Source organism: Loxodonta africana, chromosome 10 (assembly GCF_030014295.1).
Source record: "Loxodonta africana isolate mLoxAfr1 chromosome 10, mLoxAfr1.hap2, whole genome shotgun sequence".
Classification (NCBI taxonomy): Eukaryota; Metazoa; Chordata; class Mammalia; order Proboscidea; family Elephantidae; genus Loxodonta; species Loxodonta africana.
This window is the reverse complement of record NC_087351.1, coordinates 84001028-84024704: the sequence shown is the minus strand read 5'-3', so window position 1 is coordinate 84024704 and position 23677 is coordinate 84001028. Positions and strand designations below refer to the sequence as shown.

The 23677-nt window shown below is 40.0% G+C and overlaps 1 protein-coding gene across 37 annotated transcripts in view; it reads right to left on the bottom strand.

The window, feature by feature from the left end:
- Positions 1-23677, bottom strand: part of SIPA1L1 (signal induced proliferation associated 1 like 1) — a 410589-nt gene that overhangs the window by 59729 nt on the left and 327183 nt on the right. For 36 of the 37 annotated variants that reach the window (XM_064292697.1, XM_064292696.1, XM_064292698.1 and 33 more), the window contains 4 exons: positions 21764-21921; positions 9690-10263; positions 8786-9060; positions 1045-1314 (listed from right to left, as the gene is read on the bottom strand). In XM_064292697.1, the coding sequence (XP_064148767.1) occupies positions 1045-1314; positions 8786-9060; positions 9690-10263; positions 21764-21921 (1277 nt within the window). The remainder of the gene's footprint in view (positions 1-1044; positions 1315-8785; positions 9061-9689; positions 10264-21763; positions 21922-23677) is intronic. The other variant, XM_064292694.1, reaches the window with a different exon arrangement.

Genomic DNA, 23677 nt, shown 5'->3' with positions numbered 1-23677 from the left:
GGTCACAGAGATTGAAAACCCTATGAAGTTGTTCTACTCTGCACACATGGGGTTCGCCATGAGCCAGAATCAACTCGATAGCAACTAACAACTAACTTACAGTACAATTTTTAAAAATCTTATATCCAATTTTTAATTCATATTTTAAAAGCATTTAGTCTAGTTTAAATAAAGCTCTTGTAAACACAAAGCTACAGGAAGTAGGATTGGAACCAAAAGCAAGGTTAATAAACACAAAAGGTCTATTTGCCTCTACCAGCCAAATCCAGACACGGACTCTAGTTCAAAGTGCTGCATGTATTTCACAGTGAATTCCAAAAAAAGGAAGTGACAGCACATCCTTGTAAACACAGAGCTAACCAGTTATCATTTACAAGGGATTTCACTATGGCTTACAATTTACTAATAAATCCTGGGTTTTTTACCTTCTGGGTTCCCTCAATCCCTCTCCCATTTGCTAATTTTACTCAGGACTGAATATTTTAACATATTCTATGTGATGCCTTCTCCCCACTGTTTTCTTCAACTTTCACAGCAGTGGAAAAAATGTACGTGCTATACTTCGTTTTCCTTTCTCACAATCCTTTACCAACTAAGTGACACAAATACAGTTCCTCAACCAAACGCCTGTGTTCAGTTGCTACTATCATGTCACTTGTCCCAAAAAGACAGACTGTCAAAGATGGTAATATAGTCACTACCACTTCAAAGAGCATGCCCACCCCTAATCCATGGTGTGCTCAGTCCTAATCCATGTGACTGCTAAGTGTGCAGTGGTGATTTCTGTTGCTTCCATGAGGAAATTTAAGAACAAAGAATCAACACCATTGTACAGAGCTGAATGCTTTTCTGGAGTATATCATATCCCCCTTTATTCGACGGCTTTAGAATGCTACCACACTTTGAAAGCCACTAGCGCGTGCATCACAGTTTCAATTCTTGGTTTCTAGTAAAAGAGACGAAGGCCTAAAGCTAGTGCTTACAGGTGTGGTTTTAATTCAATTTGGGCACAGATTTAGAGCAAACCTTTGAAGGGCAACTCACCGCCTCTCCAGTGGACGTCCGTCACTGGAGATGCTTCGAGGAATGTTGGTGGCTCTTTCGGGAGGAGGCATCTTCCCGTCTCCCTTTCCAGCATTCAGTCGCGAGGCCATGGGACTCTGTACCTGGGATGGGACTTGAGGCGAATGGGCCCCCTTATTGGCATTCCTCTGCCATTTGTTGTTATTTCGGAAAGGAAATTTGAACTCGTACGAAACCCCTTCGTTCATTTTGTACTCCATCACTGGCATGCGGTAGGTTTCAGAGCAACTCCTATTACGGGGAGAGCACAGGGAGAGGAAAAACTAATATTGCTTTTCCTGGTTGGTGGAACCACACTGATTCTCATTAACAGTTGAAACGGATCAAAAAATTCATCCTCTGTTTCAAACCATCTTTCAATCATTAGGTACTATAATTATTTTCGTTTCAAAAAATAAACTCCAGGAAATATTATACTAGTATTTTCGTTTACTCAATCCCAATTGTTGAGTCTGAGATATGGAATCTTTGCAAAAACAAGGAGACACAGTCACCAGGTGGAGCCAGAGTGGGTAGTGAAACCCGAGGAGGGAAGGCCGCCAGGATGGTGCGTAGAGGAGCAGACCCCTGAGCATGAGGAAATGAGGAAATAAGCAGTCAGCTTTGCACAGCCTTCACCTGTGTATTAGGCTAAAAAAAAAAAAGGGGGGGTACAGTTTTGAATTTGTTGGAACACCTCCTGATAGTCAAAGTGGGGAGAAATCTTGGAATTCAAACTGAGAGCCAAATTTAGCACAGGAGGAAAGAAAATACCAATTACGGAAATGCTACAATTATCAAATTTCTAGGGAACAAGCATAATCTGAAACCAGACTTTTTTCAAAGCCAGAAATTTCCCCGTAGCAGGGCTGTCCCCATGCAGCAACCTGACAGAATTAAAGGGCAGACAGTTTCGTCTTCTGTCATGTTAGTCCTGCCGTTTTTGTGCCAGTATCCCAATCCCCAAACCTTAGGAAACCTGGAACCCATTTTCCATTCTCTTCATCCAAACAACCACGGAGAGTTCTACCAGTTATTAACTTGGTTATTAGACAATTACTGAAAAAATCTACTTTCACTAAACCATTAACTCAAACTGTATATGTGAATTCCATCAAGCGAAAAAAATATTTTTCTGAGAGGAATTTCAAGAATCGGGAAGCAGGTGAGAAAATTTGGAAAGGAGGGGTTAACAGTGATTATTAAAGAAACAGCCCTTTAGGAGGCACTACAGTAGCCCCAGTGGTGCAGGGGTTAAAAGTGCTCAGTTGCAAACTAAAAGGTCAGCGGTTTGAACCCACCAGCCACTCCCATGGGGAGAAAGATGTGGCAGTCTGCTTCCATAAAGATTTACAGCCTTGGAAACTCTATGGGGCAGTTCGGTCTTACAGGGTCGTTATGAGTTGGAATTGGGTTGTATTCAAAATATTATCATTTTAATATGTAATCAATATTAAAAAAAAATTAATGCTTTGCATTCTTTTTTCTTTACAAAATCTGGTGTGTATGTTATACGTACAGCAGGCCTCCACTGGGATTAGCCACATTATAAGTGTTCCATAGCCAGAGATAGCTCATGGCTCCCATACTAGACAGCACAGGTCAAAAGGGCATCTTCCCCTCCAGATCTCTGATGAAAGGCAAAGAAGGGTAGCCAGCTGAAGGTCTCATTAGATGGGGGGTGTAGCTCCGGAGGACATGTGGCATGGGAGGTGAGCACAATGGAAGGGCTTCTGCATTTGGTTGGTGGGAGAACATGTACTCCAGAAGGGGCCACTCTTTGACGACACTGGCTTTATACCTTACGGTATAGCTCTGATGTCTCAAACATGTACTCCACAATGCTTCCTCCTCCATGTTCGCGATAGTCTAGTGTTTGAAAAGTGCTCTTTTGGAGCACGTGCTCAGGGTGAACAACAGCGTTGGCTGGAGCTCTTTGCCCTGTTCAGTCTTAGCCTCAGCCTGCAATGGGTACTATTTCCTGGGGTTTTCCTACCACTCCTCTGACTCCCCAGAAGCCCAGGTCAACCTTAACCTGACCCTTAGGCCAGGGCTCCTCTGTACCCATTGTAAGCCTTAATGGCAGTGGCTTTTCAACTTTGTGGACCACAACCACTGGTAAAAAATACATTCTACACTGTGATAGAGTACAACAACAAAAATACACAGATCCTAACCCTGACATTTTCCATTTTGTTATATTCTGTTATTACATTTCATGAAAAAAAAAAAAAAAAGGGTAGAACTCCTTAAATTGATTTTATGACCTACTTGAGAGTTATGACCTGCAGTTTGCAAAACATTGCTTTATGGCACTTTTGACATTACCTTTAAGTAATTTCTAGCTTTGATACTGATATTTCTGACAAAAATATGCCCTTGGGACACTTATTTTGTTAATAAACATATTACTGCAGTATAATTTTAAGTCTTCTATTTCTAAGTAATAGTTAGGCACTCGACTACTAGCTGAAAGTCTGGTGGTTCAAATCCACCCACAGGTGCCTAGCGATCTGCTTCAGAAAGGTCATAGCCTTGAACACCCTGTGGGGCAGTTCTCAGTTCTACTCTGCACACATGGGGTTGCCATGAGTTGGAAGTGATTCAGTGGCAACTAACAACAGCAACCACTTTTCTGAGTAAATACAGCATGTTATACAGTATCCAGTGCTCTAGACCTATACATATAATAACATTAGACCAATGGAATATTAATAAAAATTTGCAGTAATCCATAGGAAAATTTCTCTCAGCTCCAAAATCAGGACTAGCTTTGCTTCTCTTTAGCAATGGTCTGTTTTAACTTATAAGCTCAATGAATCATAACACCTTTGCCCCTTTCTGTATGCTGCTAGGAGCCAGTAGCATGCACAGAACTTTAATATCATGTGTTTTGGGCAATAACTTTCCAAAATGTTTCCCTAGACCATTTCTTCCCTTCACTAATCCCCTTTCCCTCAACAGATTCCCTGGTTGATTATTTTTTGGTACTGTACACGTACCTTCACAAGCTGCTTCAAGTCCATTCTGTGGTAAGGCAGAAAGTAGGTAAGTAAATGAATGATGAAGATGGTAATAATGTAAACCAGACAGACAAGATGCTTTCATCTTTGGGCTTTAGTTTCTTTCTTTGTAAAATGAGAGACTGTGAATTTATAATTACTAACGTTTCTTCTAGTTTAAACACCCCTTGAAATATTCTTTAAAGCTGCATAACATTTACTGGTAAAACTGGTCAAAAGACCCCCAGAGCCAAATACTTGGTATTCTCCATAGCCTGTATTGCATTTCCATCACTCTTTAGAGGATAATCACCCACTAGCTTTCTCACCTCTTGCTTATCGCTGCAGAATGTAAGAATGATATACAGAATTGAGAAGCACAAAGTATCCTGAAGAATAAAGATAAAAGCTGACTCTTAATGCCACACCTAAAAGTTCATAAAAGGATTTTATTAGATCATTGTAAGTAAAACTTGGTGTTAGCACAATAATTCTAACAGTTCTAGCTTACTATGGGCCAGACACTGATCTAGCTTACAACAACTCTACAAAGTAAGTACTACCACAGTCCCCGGAAGCCCTGGTGGCCTAGTGGTTAAGAGCTATGGCTGCTAACCAAAAAGTCGGCAGTTCGAATCTACCAGGTGCTCCCTGAAATCCATATAGGGCAGTTCTACTCTGTCCTATAGGGTTGCTATGAGTAGGAATCGACTCCGTGGCAATAGGTTTGGTTTTTTTGGTTGTCATAATCCCCATTTAGAGATGAGGCCTGAAGAGATTAATCTGCCCAAGGTTATACAGCTAGAAAGTGGTAGAATTGGGATTTGAACCCAGAGAATTAATCTATCCTGTTGTTTCAGTCACTAACTGAGGAATATTTCTACCCTAGACCCCCAAACTTCCCTTACCCTATAGTGACTACTGCATCTCACTCAGGGCATCGTTGATAGACACAGCTTCCTTGATAGAAAGGAAAACCTAGAACTTTTATAAAACCCAATTAAAGAGCTGTGAGTCAGAAAAGTCATAGGTTTGGGCAGGCTCTGTCCTGTCAAGCCATGTGACACTGGATTACGAAAAAAAAAAAAAAAAAAACTCTTTGAACCTAAATTCCTCATCTGAAAAATGAAGAGACTGTAACCAGATGATGTCTAACAGCCCTTCTGACTAAAGTGGCGTGCTCTTGTAATTTAAAATACTTGTTTTTTAAAATGAAAAAACAAAAAACTCTGACTCATTTCTTATTTAAAAGAGGCAACTTGATCCTTTTATGTAACTTTATTTTCAGCTCTTCCTTTTAAATGACCCTTGATTGTTTTCTTTAAAAAAAACTGTAGGCTAGTCGCCCTTAGCAGAATAAATGTGTCACTCTCATACAAAACCATCCATCCAGAACGTCACAACACCATGGTGTGGTATTTTTCATCATACTAAGACAATGCACTGAAGATGCAGAGGTCAGAGACAGCAGTGTGTTAACTTTGGTCAAACACTCCAGGGCGGTCGGTGGGCGGAGGGGGCGGAGCCCCTCCCCCGTGACGTCTCAGCCTCTCTGAGCCTTCTGGTGAAGTTGCAGAGAGCATTACAAGCTGTTTCTGCCAGGATTGCTTTGTCCTCGCTGAAGGTTTTTTTGCTCTTTGAGCAGTTACTCAACCTCTCCAAGCCTCATTCTTGTCATCATTTTAATGGAATTAAAGCTGCCAGGAGGATTCAATAAAAAGCCCAGCACATAGTGGGGCTTGGAAATTTTGTTTACTTTCCTTGTCTCTTCTTCACTCTAAGCATATTTAATTTGGAGGCAATCCCCACAGGGGTCTGCTTATTTTCCAAGAACAGGGAAAACAGTCCTATTTTACATTTGTTATTTAAGTAACATTTTTGTTGTTGTTAAATTGGCTTTTACATTACAAAAAAAAAAAAAAAAAAAAAAACCTGGCTATTCAAAACTATTGACTCTCCCATATACACACACAAATCCATGCGTGTTTGTGATGACATACAAGAGCCACGGTGGTGCCTGTGACCCATTCAGGACCCTGGCTGGCTACCTTGAGAACAGGTGGCCGGCTGGGGCAGGCTGCCTGGAGCCTATTCTGCCTCGCATTGGAGCTTCACTAACAGCTGACAAAGGAAGAAGTGAGTGACTAGTCAAAGAATAGAGTAATTAGTTGCTAGGAAAACAGCAGTGGGAGTGTGAAGTGCGGAGGAGAAGGAAAAAATGACAGAAAGAGCATTATCTTATTTTGTTGAAAATTGCAGCAAGGTGTTAATGCCTCAACTGTTCTCTTTGAAGTTGTTTCTGAAGAGTGAAGGGGAGTGCAAGCTTTCAGCCCTCAAAGGCATCAGTGGCAGCAATTTCCCATCTGCCCAGAGGTCTACAGAGAGGGGCTTTTCAGGCGGAAACTGTTCTGGGGCTAAAGGGACAGTGTGTGGCTCTGAGGGCCGGCAGTGGCTTTGTAAGGCACTGGTCCTTCATCCCAACCTCTCCTACGTTCTAACACCCTACTGTAATGAATGTCACTACCAGCACTGTCGAGAGATTAAGAGCAAGAGAGCTCGCTCATTCAGCGATGTGCTGGAGCCGCCCTGTACTGGCTGGTGTGTGCATCTATCCCGACTCTATCTGTGGTATCTACAGCTTAAAGGCAGTCAGGTAGGGAGTACTTACACCTTGGAAATCAGCAAATGCTGCAAATCAGGGTTTCCCTCCCACCCTCCCTCTGGTGGTTTCCCACCTTACCACTGCTTATGCTGGTGAGTAAGAAAAGGATTCCTACCCCAAGCATTCGAGGTAGCGGTTAAGAGCATGGGTTCTGGAGTTAGACAGCCTTCTATCTGCTTAAATGCCCAGATGAGCTTGGGAAGTTACTAACCTTTCTGAGTCTTCATGTCCTTTAAAAGGGCAATAATAATAGTACTATTACCTCATAGGGTTGTTACGAGGATTAAAGGCATACAAAAGTGCTCTGGCACATGAAAGTACCATTGATCAGGTCCAGGACTTTGGATCCATCTTTCTAGTATCAATTACTTGCAATTTCAATGTTGGTAATGTTGCCCCATTCTATCCACACTCACAACTTATTTTCTACCTTCCCCCTGAATACAAACCTGGGAATTAGAAATAAGGAGAAAGACCTCTGAGCAGGTATGATGATGTCACAAGATCTCTGGGTTTCATTTTTGAGTAGTGTCCCTAGACCAGAGTCTGTAACTCTGTAGTATGTGTAATTACGGTCAGCAATTGACAAAGCTTGGCTTCTTCTCTAGTCTATAGCTGGCTGTTCAGGAACAGTGAAGTAGACAACTTGAAGGAGACACCCAGTGACACAGAAAAACACAGGAGGAGTGTGGAGCAGTCAGAGAACCGACTACCCTTCTGGCTGACTCCAAAAGTCATTCTTGAATCGTACTTCAAGCATAACAATGATGATGTGCTCCAAGAAACCAGAAAAGGCTAATACGGTCCATGAGACCCGCTTGGCCAAGGCAGGAGATGTGCATCACAGAAATTTAAAAAAACTGCCTCCCAAAAGAGTGGAAATAAACAGTTTTGGATATATATTTTGGTTCCAGGGAAATCCAGTAATCCAAAAGATAGCATTCCTTGAAACTAACAGATAAAGGGGTTTCACTGTATTCTGACGTAACACATCCTCTCTGGGCCAACTGAGAGGTTAGTAGTTCTTAGAAACACTGTCCTGAGAACAGTCTGGTCTGGGACAATTGGTTTAAGGAACAGAAACATTTTGATCATCACTGCTTACTATATAAAGGACAAGAAGAGCCAACCAAAACCATTTACATCCTATCATCTGATGCTCACAAATCATGAGCACTCAGGTGCAGGACTGGGTTATTTTGGTGGGAAAAAAGGATAAAGAACATTGTCTTGGCTTGAGGAGGCCTAAGAACTGCCAAAGTTTAAAAGAAATTCCTAGAAAATAATGGGTTCAAAGAAATTAACAGATTGAAAAAAAAACTAGCAAAAATAGCATGTGTATACCCAAAGGAGAAAAAAAACAGTTGATTAAACTTGGTCACTCATGAAGCATCCCCTAGAGACAAGAAAGCTGAATTTTAAACAGTCCTGTTGGCTTGGCAGAAGCTGAGAGGGGCAGGGAGCTCCTGGGCTTTCCCTCTGGGAAAAGGCTGGGAACCAAACTACCTAACCATCACCAGCAGGACCAGCTCATTTGAAGCCAATTCTTGGCACACCCAGATGCAGTTAAGAAAAAGCTTGGTAAGTCACGCTCAGCTCTCCAGGCGGAGATAACAGGGGCCAAAATAATACTTTGAGTTTTGGACAGCAACTGGATACAAACGGGAGATACAGACGAGTAAGAATGTAGTAGAACATAAAAGAGAAAAATCTGGCATTCTGAGATGCTCAGTGTCTTTTAATGTGTTCGAAGTCTCTCAGCTACTGGTGCAAGATGCTTACAATGAATATTACCAGATTCCTCTATCTGTAACAGCACCTTTATGAATCCAGAGATGTAAATCCTGGGAATGGTCCAAGTCAGTCGTTCCTTCCAGCTGCTGCTACCACATGCTGAAAAGGAGCTGTGTCCTGAGTCAGACTTCCATGGATCGAACTTTGCAGCATCACATGGAATCTACTGCTCTTCACAACACCCTACTATCCACTAGGAGATGTTCTACACGGTACACAACCCTGCCCTGGAGTCCAAGGCTCACAGCTGCCTACTCAGACCTACCTCCGTGGGGTGCAGTCATCATGGGGGGGGATAATGACCACCTTCACTGTGACGGATGTTCTCAGGAGATCGATCATCTGCTCATGGCTCAGAGTGGCCACTGCCACTTTGCAGATCTCTACCAGCCGGCTGCCCTGCCTTAGGCCTGCCTGCCAGGCATAGCCATAGGGCTCTACATCAGCCACGATGCCCTCATAGTTGACATGGAAGCCAAGCTGTCCCAGCCCATTCCTCCGCAGAGTCATCTCCACTGATTCACAACCTTTTGACACAAACTAGAAAAGGAAACAAAAGATATCATAGCTTAATGCGATAGGATATTAAACAGTAGATGTGCAAGCAGAAAATTGCAAGCAGGGTTATTTCTGAATACCTGACAGCCAGCTGAAGAGCAGACTGGTTATTTACCCTTCACTGGTCTCTATTCATTAGGCCAAAAGGAAAATATTTGTAGCATCCAGAGAGCTCAATGGCATCCCTGGAGTTACAAGGAAAGCCTAACAGAGACCTACGGGAAGCTGGCAGCAGAGACAAACTGCATTCTGCTACTCATTTTGCCCTTAAAAACATTCAAGGCGCTGTTACTTAATCAAAAGACTCTTTTCAACAGCTAAAGCAGATTGGCTGAGTTGCAACATCAGTCACCATGGCAGTGACGTCATGTCACATGCCAACAGGTTTCCAACACAAACACCTAATAAAATGTGTCTTCTCCCACTTGTTCTGGACTTCCTTTAGAAAAAATGATGGAAAACATGAGTGTACAATAAACTTTGTTTCTTCACATCATCACGGGAGTGCTCAGACAAGCTAAGAAAAGAGCACAAGTAACTTGGCTCTAGTCTGTACTGAAAGCTTTACGAAATGGAAATGAGATGTTGGTAAGGAGAAAGAAAAGACTCACCTGTAACCTTTTGACAATCTCTTTGATATCCTCATTGTTTATGAAACTCTCCACAGAAACACATTCTCCTCGTTCATAGAAAATTTTGAGGCTGTTGTCAGTTGAAGTCCACCCTATCACATCTCTGCAGGAGCAATTGAAAACCACGCTCTTTGTTTCCTGTTCAATGAGGACAATGAACTCATTGGAGATCCCCAAAAGACAGTCGATTTCCATAGCCTGGTTGTAGTCTTTGGCCCGAATTGCCCACACAATGGCACCCATGCTACTGAGCTCAGCTCCTGGATATGGCTTGGACTTCTCCTTCTTCTTGGAGGCCAGAGAGATGAATGGGAACTTGCCAGAAGGATCAATAGGGGTGTTGGTGACATTCTTTTCTGCCAGATCTTTCAGGTATTCCTGGCGGGTCCGAGTAGCCATGGCCCGGAACTTTTCTGATTTATGAGCAGCATTCTCTGCATTAATCACTTTGGCCAAAAGGAAGTCCCTGAACACATTCGATTTAGGGAAAGTGACTCCTTTGGGGATGGGAGGCCCAAAGGAAGGCACATCTCTGGACCTGGTGACTGCCACACTAAAAGATAAAGAGGAAGAGGGGTGAAATACTCATTAGTCTCATGAAATATGCATGAGACTAAAAATACTCTTTCTCAAAGGTAAAGACACTCCAGAAGTAAAATCAGTGTTCATTTTTTCCACAAGAAACAATACATATTCCTGTTCAACATGAGCATATTTTTCATCCAATCACATTTAAGATTTACAGAATATAAAATTTTGTGAGACCAAAAAACCCAGAGCTTAAAATAAAAACTTTTCATTAACAAACAGTAAACAAATCAGAACTACAAGGGGGAGAAAAGATTTATTGTAATATTCTTCATAAAAGACATTTTAAATAACTACCGATTATTTCCAAGGGGCATACTATAGACACATTATCTTTCAGAACAGGCTTACATTCTCTAAGAACACAAATCTGTTTTTCATTTGGATATGATGTCCTTAAAGGAGGCTATTTGTACTGAAAGTATAAAAGGTGCATGATGCAAAAGAAATGGATTAAATGTGTAATAAAATTAAATATTATCTGTGGACCCATGTGTGAGGCATTATGCAACCACACGAAAGCATAATTTTAAAATTGGATTTTGAGTAATAAAATTTCATTTTTATCATAATAGTAATGGCACTTTAAAATCATATTTTTGAACCAAGCTATTCTTTGCTCTGAATTCTCTACTTTTGGTATTTGATTCTGACAATTTGTGAGAAAAAATATTTTCCTTTCTCACTGCTTTTAAATAAAATTGAGTTAGGAAAGTTTGTTCTAGTCTTTTCTTCTCCATACACAATGCTGAAAACAGGTTAAGAAAAGGACCATATGAAATCTGTTAACAATGAGCTACTTTTCATCTCCAAAGAAAAAAATTAAGTTTTTCCTAAAGCAACATCAGAAGTTAAATGGAAGCCGAGAGGTTACACGTTTTACCTCACGTTCCAAGACCTTATCAGACAACCTCAGCAAACTGCGAGATGGCGGGAAAAGATCATTGTAACACGTCAAACATCCCTCTTTCCAAATTATCTAATTATTGAAAAGACACAAATTATGCAATTGTACTAAGAACTAGGGAAGCAACACAAATTTGTTTCCTCATTTACCTGCTCTCAACACCCAGAATATGAAGGTCATAATCAGAGGACAGGCATCTTTCAAATTAAATTGAAGATATCGGTTTCATTATTTTTTACAGAAAAGTTTAAGATAATCAGCTTTGTTTTTCAAAAAATGATTTTTTGTGAAAACAGAATAAATAAAAATCACCAACCTCAGGGTACCAACGTACAAATTATATTATTGGTGAAATGTAAAAGCTACATTGTCAGAAGATGTCATGAAATGGCCATTTGTTGGTTTTTACAAGTTTATTAAAAAAAAAAAAAAAAAGACTACCCAGTTCACTTCATGACAAAGAAAAGTGTCATTCGATGTTTCATTTTCTAACTGGAGAGAAGATAACTCAGAGAGAACTCTGTATGCATTACGGCCTAATTATGACAGCATCAGAAGGCAATTTTCCTTTTTTTTTTTTTTTACTGTGAACTGTCTGGCTTGAATGCTGACAACTGTATAATTTTAATTTGATCATGTTATTATTTTTTAAAAAAATTAAGCAAAAGATACTGAAATCCAGATTTACTAGATTTTCTAGAAGGAACCCTGTAAGGATCCAGAAATATTTAATAATATCATTTGTTTGAAAATTGGCAATTTCTTCTCTTACCAATTTCACTTTCTCAGGAAACAGATGTGATTTAACTTGAACTAAGGAAGGGGAAATGCTTAGCAGGGAATGTGTGAGCATCAGCTGTGCATTTGACTCCTAAACGCTTAAACTCATAGGCTTCTTACATACCTATTTATTAACTGATAGAACTTTAGACAAACATATACTGAAAACCCACCAATAATTAGAAGCCTCTAGAATGAGCTGTGAGGGCAAGAAATGAATTCTTAACATGTAATTATCAATGATTCACCATGGTAGGGAGCTAAATGAGAGACACTAAAATCAGCTTTGCACCATTAGAGACAGAATTCTTACGGAAGAAGACAACGTGGAAGATGATACCCTAGAATGCTCTTTTCAAATAAAGAGTTTCGTTTTGGGTAACTCTTTAACTTTCAAGGTTTTCTACAAGGTTAAAAGCTCATTATTTTAGATACTATGAATTCTGAACTCTAGATAATTAGGCCTGGTTTAAGTAGAAAGAGTATCTTTGCCTCCACAAGAAAACAAGCTTTTCTAGAATTTCAGTTTGCTATATGTAGATACTTACGATGTATCAATTATAAATGTTTCTTGCCATTTTTTAAAGCAGAGTCTCTGGGCAAACTCATGTTAGGCTAGTTTATAATACTACATCTTCTTAAAAATAACATATTCTTTTAAAATTACAGGTATGCCTCATTTACCCACATTCTGTTGGATCACCTTTTTTTGCAATGGGCACAAATATGGATGTCTTCCAGGCAGCTGGCCATGTAGCTGTCTTCCAGATTTCTTGGCACAGAACATTGAGTGTGTTCAGCATTGCATCCGTTTGTTGAAACATCTCAAATGGTATTCCATCAACTCCTGAAGCCTTGTTTTTCACCAATGCCTTCAGTGCAGCTTGGACTTCTTCCTGCAGTACCATCGGTTCTTAATTATATGCTACCTCCTGAAATGGTTTAACATCCACCATTTCTTTTTGGTACAGTGACTCTGTGTATTCCTCCCATCTTCTTTTGATGCTTTCTGCATAGTCAATTTTTTGTCCATAGAATCCTTCAATATTGCAACTACAGCCTTGAACTTTTCATTTCTTTCAGCTTGAGAAATGTCAAGCTTGTTCTTCCCTTTTGGTTTTCTAACTCTAAATCTCGGCACATTTCGTTATAATACTTTACTCTGTCTTTTCGAGCCACCCTTTGAAATCTTCTGTTCAGCTCTTTTACTTTACCGTTTCTTCTACTTGCTTTGGCTACTACTCTACTTTCAAGAACATACATTTTGGTCTTTTCTTTGTTCCTGTCTTTTTAATGACCTTTTGCTTTCTTTACGTATAATGTCCTTGATGTCATCCCACAACTCGTCTAGTCTTCACTCATTAGTGTTCCATGTATCAAATCCATTTTTTGAGATGGTCTCCAAATTCAGGTGGGATATACTCAAAGTACATTGGCTTGATGCATCTGAATTACGGTGTTGTCAAAGAATAGTGAATATATGATGGACTATCAAAAGAACAAACAATTCTGTCCTGGAAAAAGTACAACCAGAATACTCTTTAGAAAGGAGGATGATGAAACTTCGTCTTAGGTACTTTGAACGTGTTATCTGGGGGGCCAGTCCCAGAAAGACATCATGCTTGGTAAACTAGAGGGTCAGTGAAAAAGAGGAAGACCCTCAACGAGATGGACTGACACAGTGCCTACAACAATGGGCTCAAACACAGCAACAATTGTGAGGATGGTACAGGACTCAGCAGTGTTTCATTCTGTTGTTCATAGGGTTGCTATGAGTTGGAACTGACTCAAAGGCATATAACAACAACAACAACTCATTTACCCAGCACTGCTGAGAAACAGGCTGTTCTACTTCAAGTGGGTATCTCAAAGACAGAATTTCAGAAGCTGAAACACTTGTGGGAAGTTAGGATACAAAGGAGCTTGGAAAATTCAGTTGCTTTTCAAACTCTGTCAATAAAATCTTGAGTTTCATCTTAAAATTCATCTTGATCTTGCATTCTACTGAGGAATATTTGTGTTTGTTTTAACATAAAGATATGTTTTCTCTCCAAAATTTTTGAGTATGAATGAGAGACCAGAAAGGCGCCATGCGTTTACCCTGTGGTTTAACACATCTCTGGACCTCAGTCTACAGAGCTGGTACGATTTTTCATTTCTCCAGGAAACACACCCACAATGGCAAAAATGATTTGCCCAGAGCTTGTTAGAGAACCAGGACTGGAATTTAGGCTTCTTGGACAGCTAATAAAATGCTCTATGGTAAGACCATACTTATTTCCACCGTGGAGATGTTTTTACACTCCCTATTCAAGGTATTCAAGGTACTCTTGAAAGGGACCATTCACGTGAATCACATGGCCAAAAGGACCATCATTGGGTGGTTTCTACATGATTTGGGTCTTGTAACATTTGGTGCATTACAACTATGATAATGAAATGTGCCATGACCTGGAGTTAGAAAACCAAAGGGAAGAACACGCTTGACATTTCTCAAGCTGAAAGCACTTAAGAAAAAATTCAAGCCTCAACTTGCAATACTGAAGGATTCTATGGGCAAAAAATTGAACAACGCAGCAAGCATTAAAAGAAGATGGAAAGAATACAGTGTCACTGTACCAAAAAGAATTAGTCAACGTTCAACCTTCCAAGAGGCAGCATATGATCAAGAACCAACGGTATTGAAAGAAGTCCAAGCTGCGCTGAAGGCACTGGCAAAAAACAAGTTCCCAGGAATGTGACAAAATACCAACTGAGATATTTCAACAAATGGATGTTGTGGTGCAATTAATTACTTTTATGTGTGGCTATTCTAGCCATAGTCTTGTAACTCCCACCCAGGGACCGCGTGATAGGGTAATTGTGGCCTACCAAGAGGATTGGTTAGTTTTGTCTTAAAAGAGAGCCAATTCCAGAGCAGAGAGGAGGAGCCTACTACCACCAATGAAGGAGAGACCAGCAGGACAGACCTAGCAGCAGAGACAGCGTAGTGGCCTTCCCAGCCCACAGAGAAGGAAAACTGAGCACCTTTGGGCAGAGACTAAAGGCCAGGGAGAGGCATACCTTCGAGCAACACTGGGGAGGGGCTATCCTGACAGAAGAACTGTATCCTGAGTATTCTGAGCCTGAATTTTAACTGTTACTTCCCTAATATTTTAACCCTGTAATTGTGAGTATGGTCTATGAGTTCTATCTGGCCACTGCAACGAATTATTGAACCCAGTAGGAGTGCTGTGGGAGAGATAGCTAGTGTCAGAATTGGTAAAGATAGCAAGCAGAGAGGGGAGGCTCATCTGGCCTCCACCTCATGGGTGTCAGCCTTGCACTGTTGATCATGGTTCTCCTTTCCCCTTGTGGGGCTGGAGGAGGTCAGACACTGCCCCCATGCCATTTTGACAGACATAATGCTGGAACCGCTTGCTTATCTATGCCAAGAAATTTGGAAGACAGCTACCTGGCTAGCCAGCTGGAAGAGATCCACATACGTGGCCATTCCTAAGAAAGATGACCCAGCAGAATGTGGAAATTATGGAACAATATCATTAATATCATGCACAAGTAAAACTATGCTGAAGATAATTAAAAAATGGTTGCAGCAGCACATCAACAGGGAACTGCCAGGAATTCAAGCTGGATTCAGAAGAGGACGTGGAACAAACGATATCACTGCTGGTATCAGATGGGTCTTTACTAAAAAAGAATATCGGAGAGATATTTACCTGTGTTTTATCAACTATGCAAAGGCATTTGACTGCATGGATCATAACCAATTACGGATAATATTGCAAAGAATGGGAATTCCTGAACACTTATCTGTGCTCACGAGGAACCTATACATAAGCAGTTGTTGGAACAGAACAAGAGGATATTGCATGGTTTAAAATCAAGAAAGGTGTGTGTCAGGGTTGTATCCTTTCACCATACTTATTCAATCTGTATGTTGAGCAAATAATCCAAGAAGCTGGACTGTACAAAGAACATGGGACCAGGATTGGAGGAAGACTCATTTACAACCTGTGATACGCAGACGACATGACCTTGCTTGCTGAAAGTGAAGAGCCTTGAAGCACTTATTGATGAAGATCAAAGACCACAGCCTTCAGTATAGATTATACCTCAACATAAAGAAAACAAAAATCTGCACAACTGGACCAATATGCCACATCGTGATAAATGGAGAAAAGATTAAGGTTGTCAAAGATTCATTTTACTTGGAGCCACAGTGCATTGGACAAATATGCTACAAAAGACCTCTTTGAAGTGTGAAAAAGTAAAGTTGTCACTTTGAAGACTCTGGTGAGCCTGATCCAAGTCACAGTATTTTCAATTTTTTTTTTATTATGCATGCGAGAGCTAGACAATGAATAAGGAAGACAGAAGAAGAAAATGCCTTTGAATTATGGTATTGGTAAAAAATACTGAGTATACCGTGGACTGCCAGAAGAACAAACAAATCTGTCTTGGAAGAAGAATGCTCCTTAGAAGGCAGGATGACAAGACTTCATCTCAAGTACTTTGGACATATTATTAGAAGGGATCACTGGATGGCATCTAACAACAACAACATTTGTTGGAATGAAAGACCTTAGATGAACTAACAGGTCTTCATACTCAAAGCCAATTTAAAGTTGATACATAAGAATGCTCCAGGGACATCTAAACCAAAGTCTTGATGGAAGAAATTGAGAAGAACAGACACTCTGATTTTGGAAGTGCAATGGAAGCAGCAATAAGCAACAGTTCCCAACACAAAACTCAAATGGGAGAAGCAGAAAGCATCAAAGTGGTGGACGGAAGATTCCCCTTCTTGGAGCCTGGGTCAGATTTCTGGCTTGGGGAGCTTTCCCAAGATCAGAGACCTGTGCAAAGGACAGGGATCATCAGTGGCAGAACAAACACATGCCAACCACTGTCTTCCTGGGGAGCTTCCAATTCACTAACTGAGCACCTTCTATACAGAGCTAGCATTGAGAATCAAGGATGAGTATGTCACAGGATCAGCTCTCCAGGAGCCTAAACTCTGGTGGGAGCTACATACAGTGGTTTGACTGCTCTAATGGAAGGTATAGGGAACTAATGGCAACATTTAGGAAAAGATACTTTATCTAGTCTTGGAGGCCAGGGGAGCTTTCCTGGAGAAAAGAAGAGCAGCAATTTGTCAGAGGAAGGAGGGGCAAGAGATTGTGTGTGAGGAGAGGCATTCTAGCCTAGAGCATGTGCAAAGAGGAAGGGCAGAGCATGGTATGTTCTGAGAGCTGTAAACAGCTCCACGTGGCAGAGAAGGGAGGTGGGATGGGGGTGCGGGACTGGAAGAGGGGCCAGCAGAGGCATGAGAGAAGAGAAGCCAGGCCTGAAGGACCCCATGTGGTAGAATTTGCAAGGAAGTCTGGACTTTACCCTAGATGGTTTTAAGCAGCAGAGCGACCCTATTTAGATTTTGCCTCAGAGAGGTCAGCTGCATTAGACAAGAGAGATGCTGATTAAGTATGGTTCGGAACAGACGTTCTGAAAGAAATTTCTTTCACTTGATCTACTTTGATTTTTCTTTTTAGCTAGTCTTATACATTTAAAAAATTCTATTCTAGAAAGTGAAAGAAGAAGGGCCCAGCCATTTCATGTACACATAGCACACCCCCTGCCTACACTGGATACTTACGGGATCTTAAGTAGACGTCAAACAACCTTTCACTGCACAGACAGGATTTTTGGATCTGAGAGGCTTAACAATCTATTCTGATTCCAAGTGCTTTTTGTACTACATAATACTAACTCCTTTCAACATTTATCACATTTTAACCACTGAATGTAGAAATCTTTGAGAGAAATTATCATATATTTCTAAAAAAAAATTTTTTTTTAAACAAAGTTACTGACCACAATTTAACATTCATCTGGAAGACTCGGGAATCAACATTATAACGACTTATTACTACACTACTTTGAAAATTAACAGTAATGGTCTAATATCATCAACATTAAGTAGTCAGTGTTTCAATTTCTAAAGGCTGGTGGTCTTCCCAGAAAGGCCTGGTTATGTACTTCCGAAAAGCCAGCCACTGAAAACTCTGCGGAGCTCAGTTCCGCTCTCACACACGTTGTGGTAAGTTGGAACTGACTCCACCGCACGTGGTTTTTCATAACGTCCTCATGTTCTCTTTTTGTCTGAATTAGGAGCCAAATAAGGTCCACATACTGCAACTGATTAATCTATCTTAAATTAAAAAAAAAAAAAAATCAATAAATTCCCCTCCATCTCCCTCACTTACTCTTTTATTTCTTAAAATTTATTAGTTGAAGAAATTGGCCATTTGTCTTCTAGAGTTGCCTTGAGTGTGAATTTTGCTAACTAGAAACATGCTCTTGTCTTCTGAATTTCCTGTAAATTGGCTTGTCTAGAGGCTTGACCAGATTCTTTTTTTTTTGGGAGAGGGAAGCAAGAGTAACTCATAGGTGGGGTTGTGACCGTCCATCACGAGGCACACATTTGTCTTTTTTTGTGATATCTGCAGCCTTTGATGATAAATACTAGATCCGTTCACTCATTTGTTGTTGAAATGTGGGGACAGTCTACACTGAGGTTTTACAAAGTGAGGCCCTCAGGAGTAACTGAAGTTTATTCAGTTGTTTGTGCCCAAACCAAATGACCCTAGACTGCCAAGGCTTATTGAATTTGTATCTCTTACGGTAATAGTTTTTCTGCATCATCTCTGCCAGTAATCACTTACTGATATTTTCAGCATACACTTGACACTAATGGCTATTTTATCTTTTTGATTTATTGCTTCTAATCTGCTCTATCAATTGAGACCAGACAATTAAGCTTATTGTAATTATATAAATAAAATAATAGAGACTGTAGGGCTCTATTATCAGTTACGTGCCTAAGTTTTAGTACACGGACTTAGTGATTGATTTCCAAGTTCTTGCTTATGACATTACTATTCAAGGTTAACTCATCTCTGTCTCTGTAATTAGTCTAAATTAGTTGTTTTCCCTATATAGATTTTCCAGTCCCCAAGGAGGACTCCACATGATTTCAGGTCTCATCTCTGGATCAACTAGGAAGTAAAATCTAGGAGAGTAGGGATTTTTCTGTTTTGTTTCACTGTTGTATCCCCAGAGCCTAAAATGGTACTTGTATATATACAGTTAAGTGCTGGGTAAAGAATTGGTGAAAAATAAATGGACAACAATAACCTCTAAATTTGTCTTTCTGGCTTAAAGATACCCCTGTGTGACTGCTGACAGTGAATACACTTTCCTTTAACTCTATACAGTGTTACCTTAATGGGCTAGCATTCCAAAAGCCCCCCTTGCCTAGTTATGCTTACTGCTCAGCTACTAACCAAAAGGTTGGCAGTTTGAGTCTACCCAGAGGCACCTTCGAAGAAAGGCCTGACAGTCTACTTACTAAAGATCACATTTATTGAAAATCCTATGGAGCACAGTTCTGTTCTGACACATATGGGGTCGCTATGAGTCAGAATCACCTCAGTGGCAACTGGCTTGGTTTAGGGTCACACCAGGGACAGTTAAAAAGATGGGCTCTCAAGGCAACAGATTAAAAAAAAAAAAGACACAAAAATCAGGATTTTCGAGGAGAGAGGGGTTTCTAAGAATAAAATGGATATCGCCTCCTCATTAAACAAAGCACTGAAGGCCAACAGACTTTTCCTCTTTATCAGTCTGTTTAGATTTATTCCATCCAATTCAGTGGTCGCTGGCCACATGTTGCTACTGAGCAGTCAAGAGGTAGCTGGTATAACTAGGGAATAAATTTAATTTTAGTGAATTTAAATCCTGAAAACCAACATCTGATTCAGTTATTGTAAAACTTAAAAAAAATTACATTTGGAACAATTTTGGTATATGAATTTCTGTTTTCAACTGTAAATTTTTAAAAACCTAAATACAGGTCAAGTACTGCCAATGAAAATTTTCCATTCTAACTGAGATGTGCTGTTAAGTCTAAAATGCGCTCCAGAGTTCAAATAGTACAAAAAAAAAAAAAAATTAGAAATTTGCTGATTACATGTTGAAATGATAATATTTGCATATACTGAGTAAATGAAACTTACATACAGTCTTAAAATTAATTTTACCTATTTCTTTTTACTTTAAAAAAAATCTGGCCATTAGAATATTTTATTATTTACCATCCATCTATATTACATATGTGGCTTGCATTACACTTCTAGTGAACAATACCGATTTACACGTAAGCCTGAAAAGAAGATTCTCTCTTTAAAAGAAGCTGCGTAGCTTTCTACTTCCCACATTTCCTCGTGCCCACTCAAGAAGGGCTTAACTTTCTATAAAAAAAAAAAAAAAATACACAAAGCAGCATGAAATTCTTTGCATGACTCTAGTATGTAGCGTATTTCAGTTGCTCAGGGTATTTTCTAAATGCAAATGGTTACCCATTCCAATTACAGTCAAAGGTTCTGCACTGATTCTCAGCTTTCGAAGACTGAGTCCTTGAGAAGAAGCTTCAGATTTAGGTCTCCACTGTTGGAGTTTCCACCCCACAAGGCTAGGAAACTATAGACCTCCCTGGGCCTTGGGTTTTCACACAGGCTTAGTACCCAAGAAGTTCTGGAACGGCTCATACGTCAGAAGCAAGGGCTGCAAACACCCGCCCTTCACACAGCATGTGAGAGAGGCAGCACAGCAGGGCAGTTCAGAGACTGGGCTCTAGAATCAGACTTACTGAGCTCGAATCTAAACTCTGCCTTGTCTGAGCCAGCCCACCTCAGGCAAGTTACCTTGCCCCCTTGTGCTTAAATTTCCTCATCTGAAAACAGGGATAAAAACAGTACCTATCACACAGGTTTTTTAAAGATTAACTGAGGCAACATATGTAAAATACCCAGAATAGTGGTGCATATATAAAAGGAGTTCAACAAACGTTAACTCCTATGACACGTACAAGGACAGCGGCAGTTAGAGAAGGGGTCGAAGAAGTCCAACGTAACCATTTGTTTTGTTCCCTGAACTACACTTGCTTATTAACTTGCATTACCCCTAGAATTAGACAGCTGTGGGCCTCACGAACCAATATAAGTTTGCGTAGGTCACTCGCTGTGTAGGTGGCTATGTTACTTCAGTAACAACGATTCAAAGCTAACGAAGTCTAATCTTCAAAATTTTAGGGATGCAAAGATATGCTAAAAATTTCATTCTCTGAAAGGAGAGATTCATATTACAAGTATCTTAAAAATGCTAAAATATCTTCATATATTGTCTTGGCACTATGTCCCTATCAACCCAGTATCACGTCCTTATCCTCTTCAACACCTTGTAAAGGCCTCTGTAGATAGATACCTGAATTCTAATAATCATGAGTCAAGGTCAACAAGTGACACTGAAACAGCTTTACCATCAATGCTTAGTAAGGTATAAAATGCATCTAAGATTGCAGTAGCTTTGGGTCTTTCTAATAATAATTTTTTAAAATGAACCTCTCAACTATTTATTATGATCACTCTTCTCTGCTCTCACCATGCCAAAAGCAAAATATAATTAGCATTATGAGTAATTAGTTGGTGGGTAACCAGATGGTATGGATGAAGGGCATCACCTAAGGAGGAAGTGCAAATGGCAACAGCAGGTGTCTAACCAACATGTCTGAGGAATGTCAATGCCATCAGGTTATGTCATCATGTGAATTTGGCTATCTGCCTGCATAGTGCAAAGACAAAAATAAACAGTAACAGACGTCCCATTTCCAGTTGGGGAAGCAGAGCTGGATGGGGACCCTCTGTTGTAGCACCAATACCTGTAACAGACACTGTCCGTGCAGGGGTTGTGAACCCTGACAATGACGAAAACATGTTGAAAGTGGGAACGAATGTTTTTCGGGCTGAATGGCTGTGCTCCTGGTTCTTGGAAAACTATTGTTACGATATCATTTCCAATGTGCCGCTTGCGTAGGAGCTAAAAGAAAAAACAAATAAACAACATAAATGACTCTCTGCTCCCCCGCCTATTCCCTTACGTAACCGTATTTAAAATATTCATTACTAATTAGTGCACATCAGGGTAGGTAATCCATAGTTATTTTCAGTATTTTAGCCTCTCTTTTCATTTCTTCAAGGAAGAACATGAAAACGGATATTCTGCAATTTGCACAAAAGCAGAGCCCATTCACATGGATCTAACCAATACCTGGCGTATTACGCCAAGCTCCAGCATCTCCAGATCCTCAGTTTCTAGAACAACGCTTTGATTCATTTTCCTATAAGGAAGAAACTTACCATAGGGAAGATTTTTAGAGACGAGAACAGTCAAAGTAATTACAATGCAATTTATGTTCTGGATTACCTGGCTTCACTTAAAGGATATGCGGCTAAGGCAGTTTCTGATACACTTTTTGTGGCACAAGCTGGTAATGTAGAAATTAATAGCATTCTGCAATGTTTTAACAATTCAAAAGCAGGTTAAATTTCAAGTTTAAGTAGCTGCTTTAATTACAGTGAACACTCTTTAAGAAGACCACCTGCTGTTTCACATGAAATGGTGTTCTGGACTGAGGGCCTCGAAATTCAGGCACCCCAAATCCTCCGAGGCCAGTGCCTTTCAGGATGCATTTATTAGACAGTTTAATTCAAAAGCATACAGAAAAACTAACAAAACTTGTATTTCTCATATTATATGGACCCTTTTAAAAGAAGGAAAATAACTCAACGCAGCATATTTATATAAACTATCCACTAGAACTAAGCCCGCATGTTTATTTTTTTAGTTATCTGGTGACACCCTGGTGGCACAGTGGTTAAGAATTCAGGCTGCTAACCAAAAGGTCAGCAGTTCAAATCCACCAGCCATTCCTTGGAAACCCTATGGGGGCAGTTCTACTGTCCTATGGGGTCGCTATAAATTGGGATCGGCTTATTAGATTTGCTTTTGTTTGGTTTGGTGACATTAAGGCACACAAATTACATGCCAGTAAAACCAATGATCCAGTACTAGCTGCCAGCTGGGAGAAACAACAACCTTTTAGATTAGGGTTGAGAATTGGGAGTTACAGTGCTAGGGAAATGTCCTTTAAATTTAAGAATTTTTAAAGCATCCCAAATTATTTTCTAAAGTAGAAGTTTACTTTATTTCTAAACATGACATATAAGCAAATGTTACTGAAATAAAGGATATTCTGTATTGAATATTATACAGAATACAGCGATAATCAAAGATTATTAATCTAATCAGAATCTTAGACAAATATTCAGCATGTCTATCTACTAAGCCGTTCCTGCGGAAATTATCTGTCTTTTTCCTGCAATATGATCCTTTCTTCAAAATATGGCATAATGTGAAATATTAATATCTTAATAAGGGACTCTAAAATGAAATAATTTAGGTATTGTTCCATGTAAATGCGAACTCACTCTGCCTCATGTAAATCTACTTAGTTAGAAATACGGCAATTAATCTAAATCTCATTACTACATTTTTTCCCCCACAAATCTCCCCACTCTTCTGTGTGATCAATTAGAATAAGCCTTTATTTCCCCTTTAAAGATGACACATTAATGTTCCTAAAAATTTCTGTCTAGAGACTGGAGAAACCCTGAGAATACGGCCCCAGACACTCTTTCAGCTCAGTAATGAAGTCACTCTTGAGGTTCACCCTTTAGCCAAAGATTCGATGGCCCATAAAACAAAACGAGACTAAAGGGGCATACCAGACCAG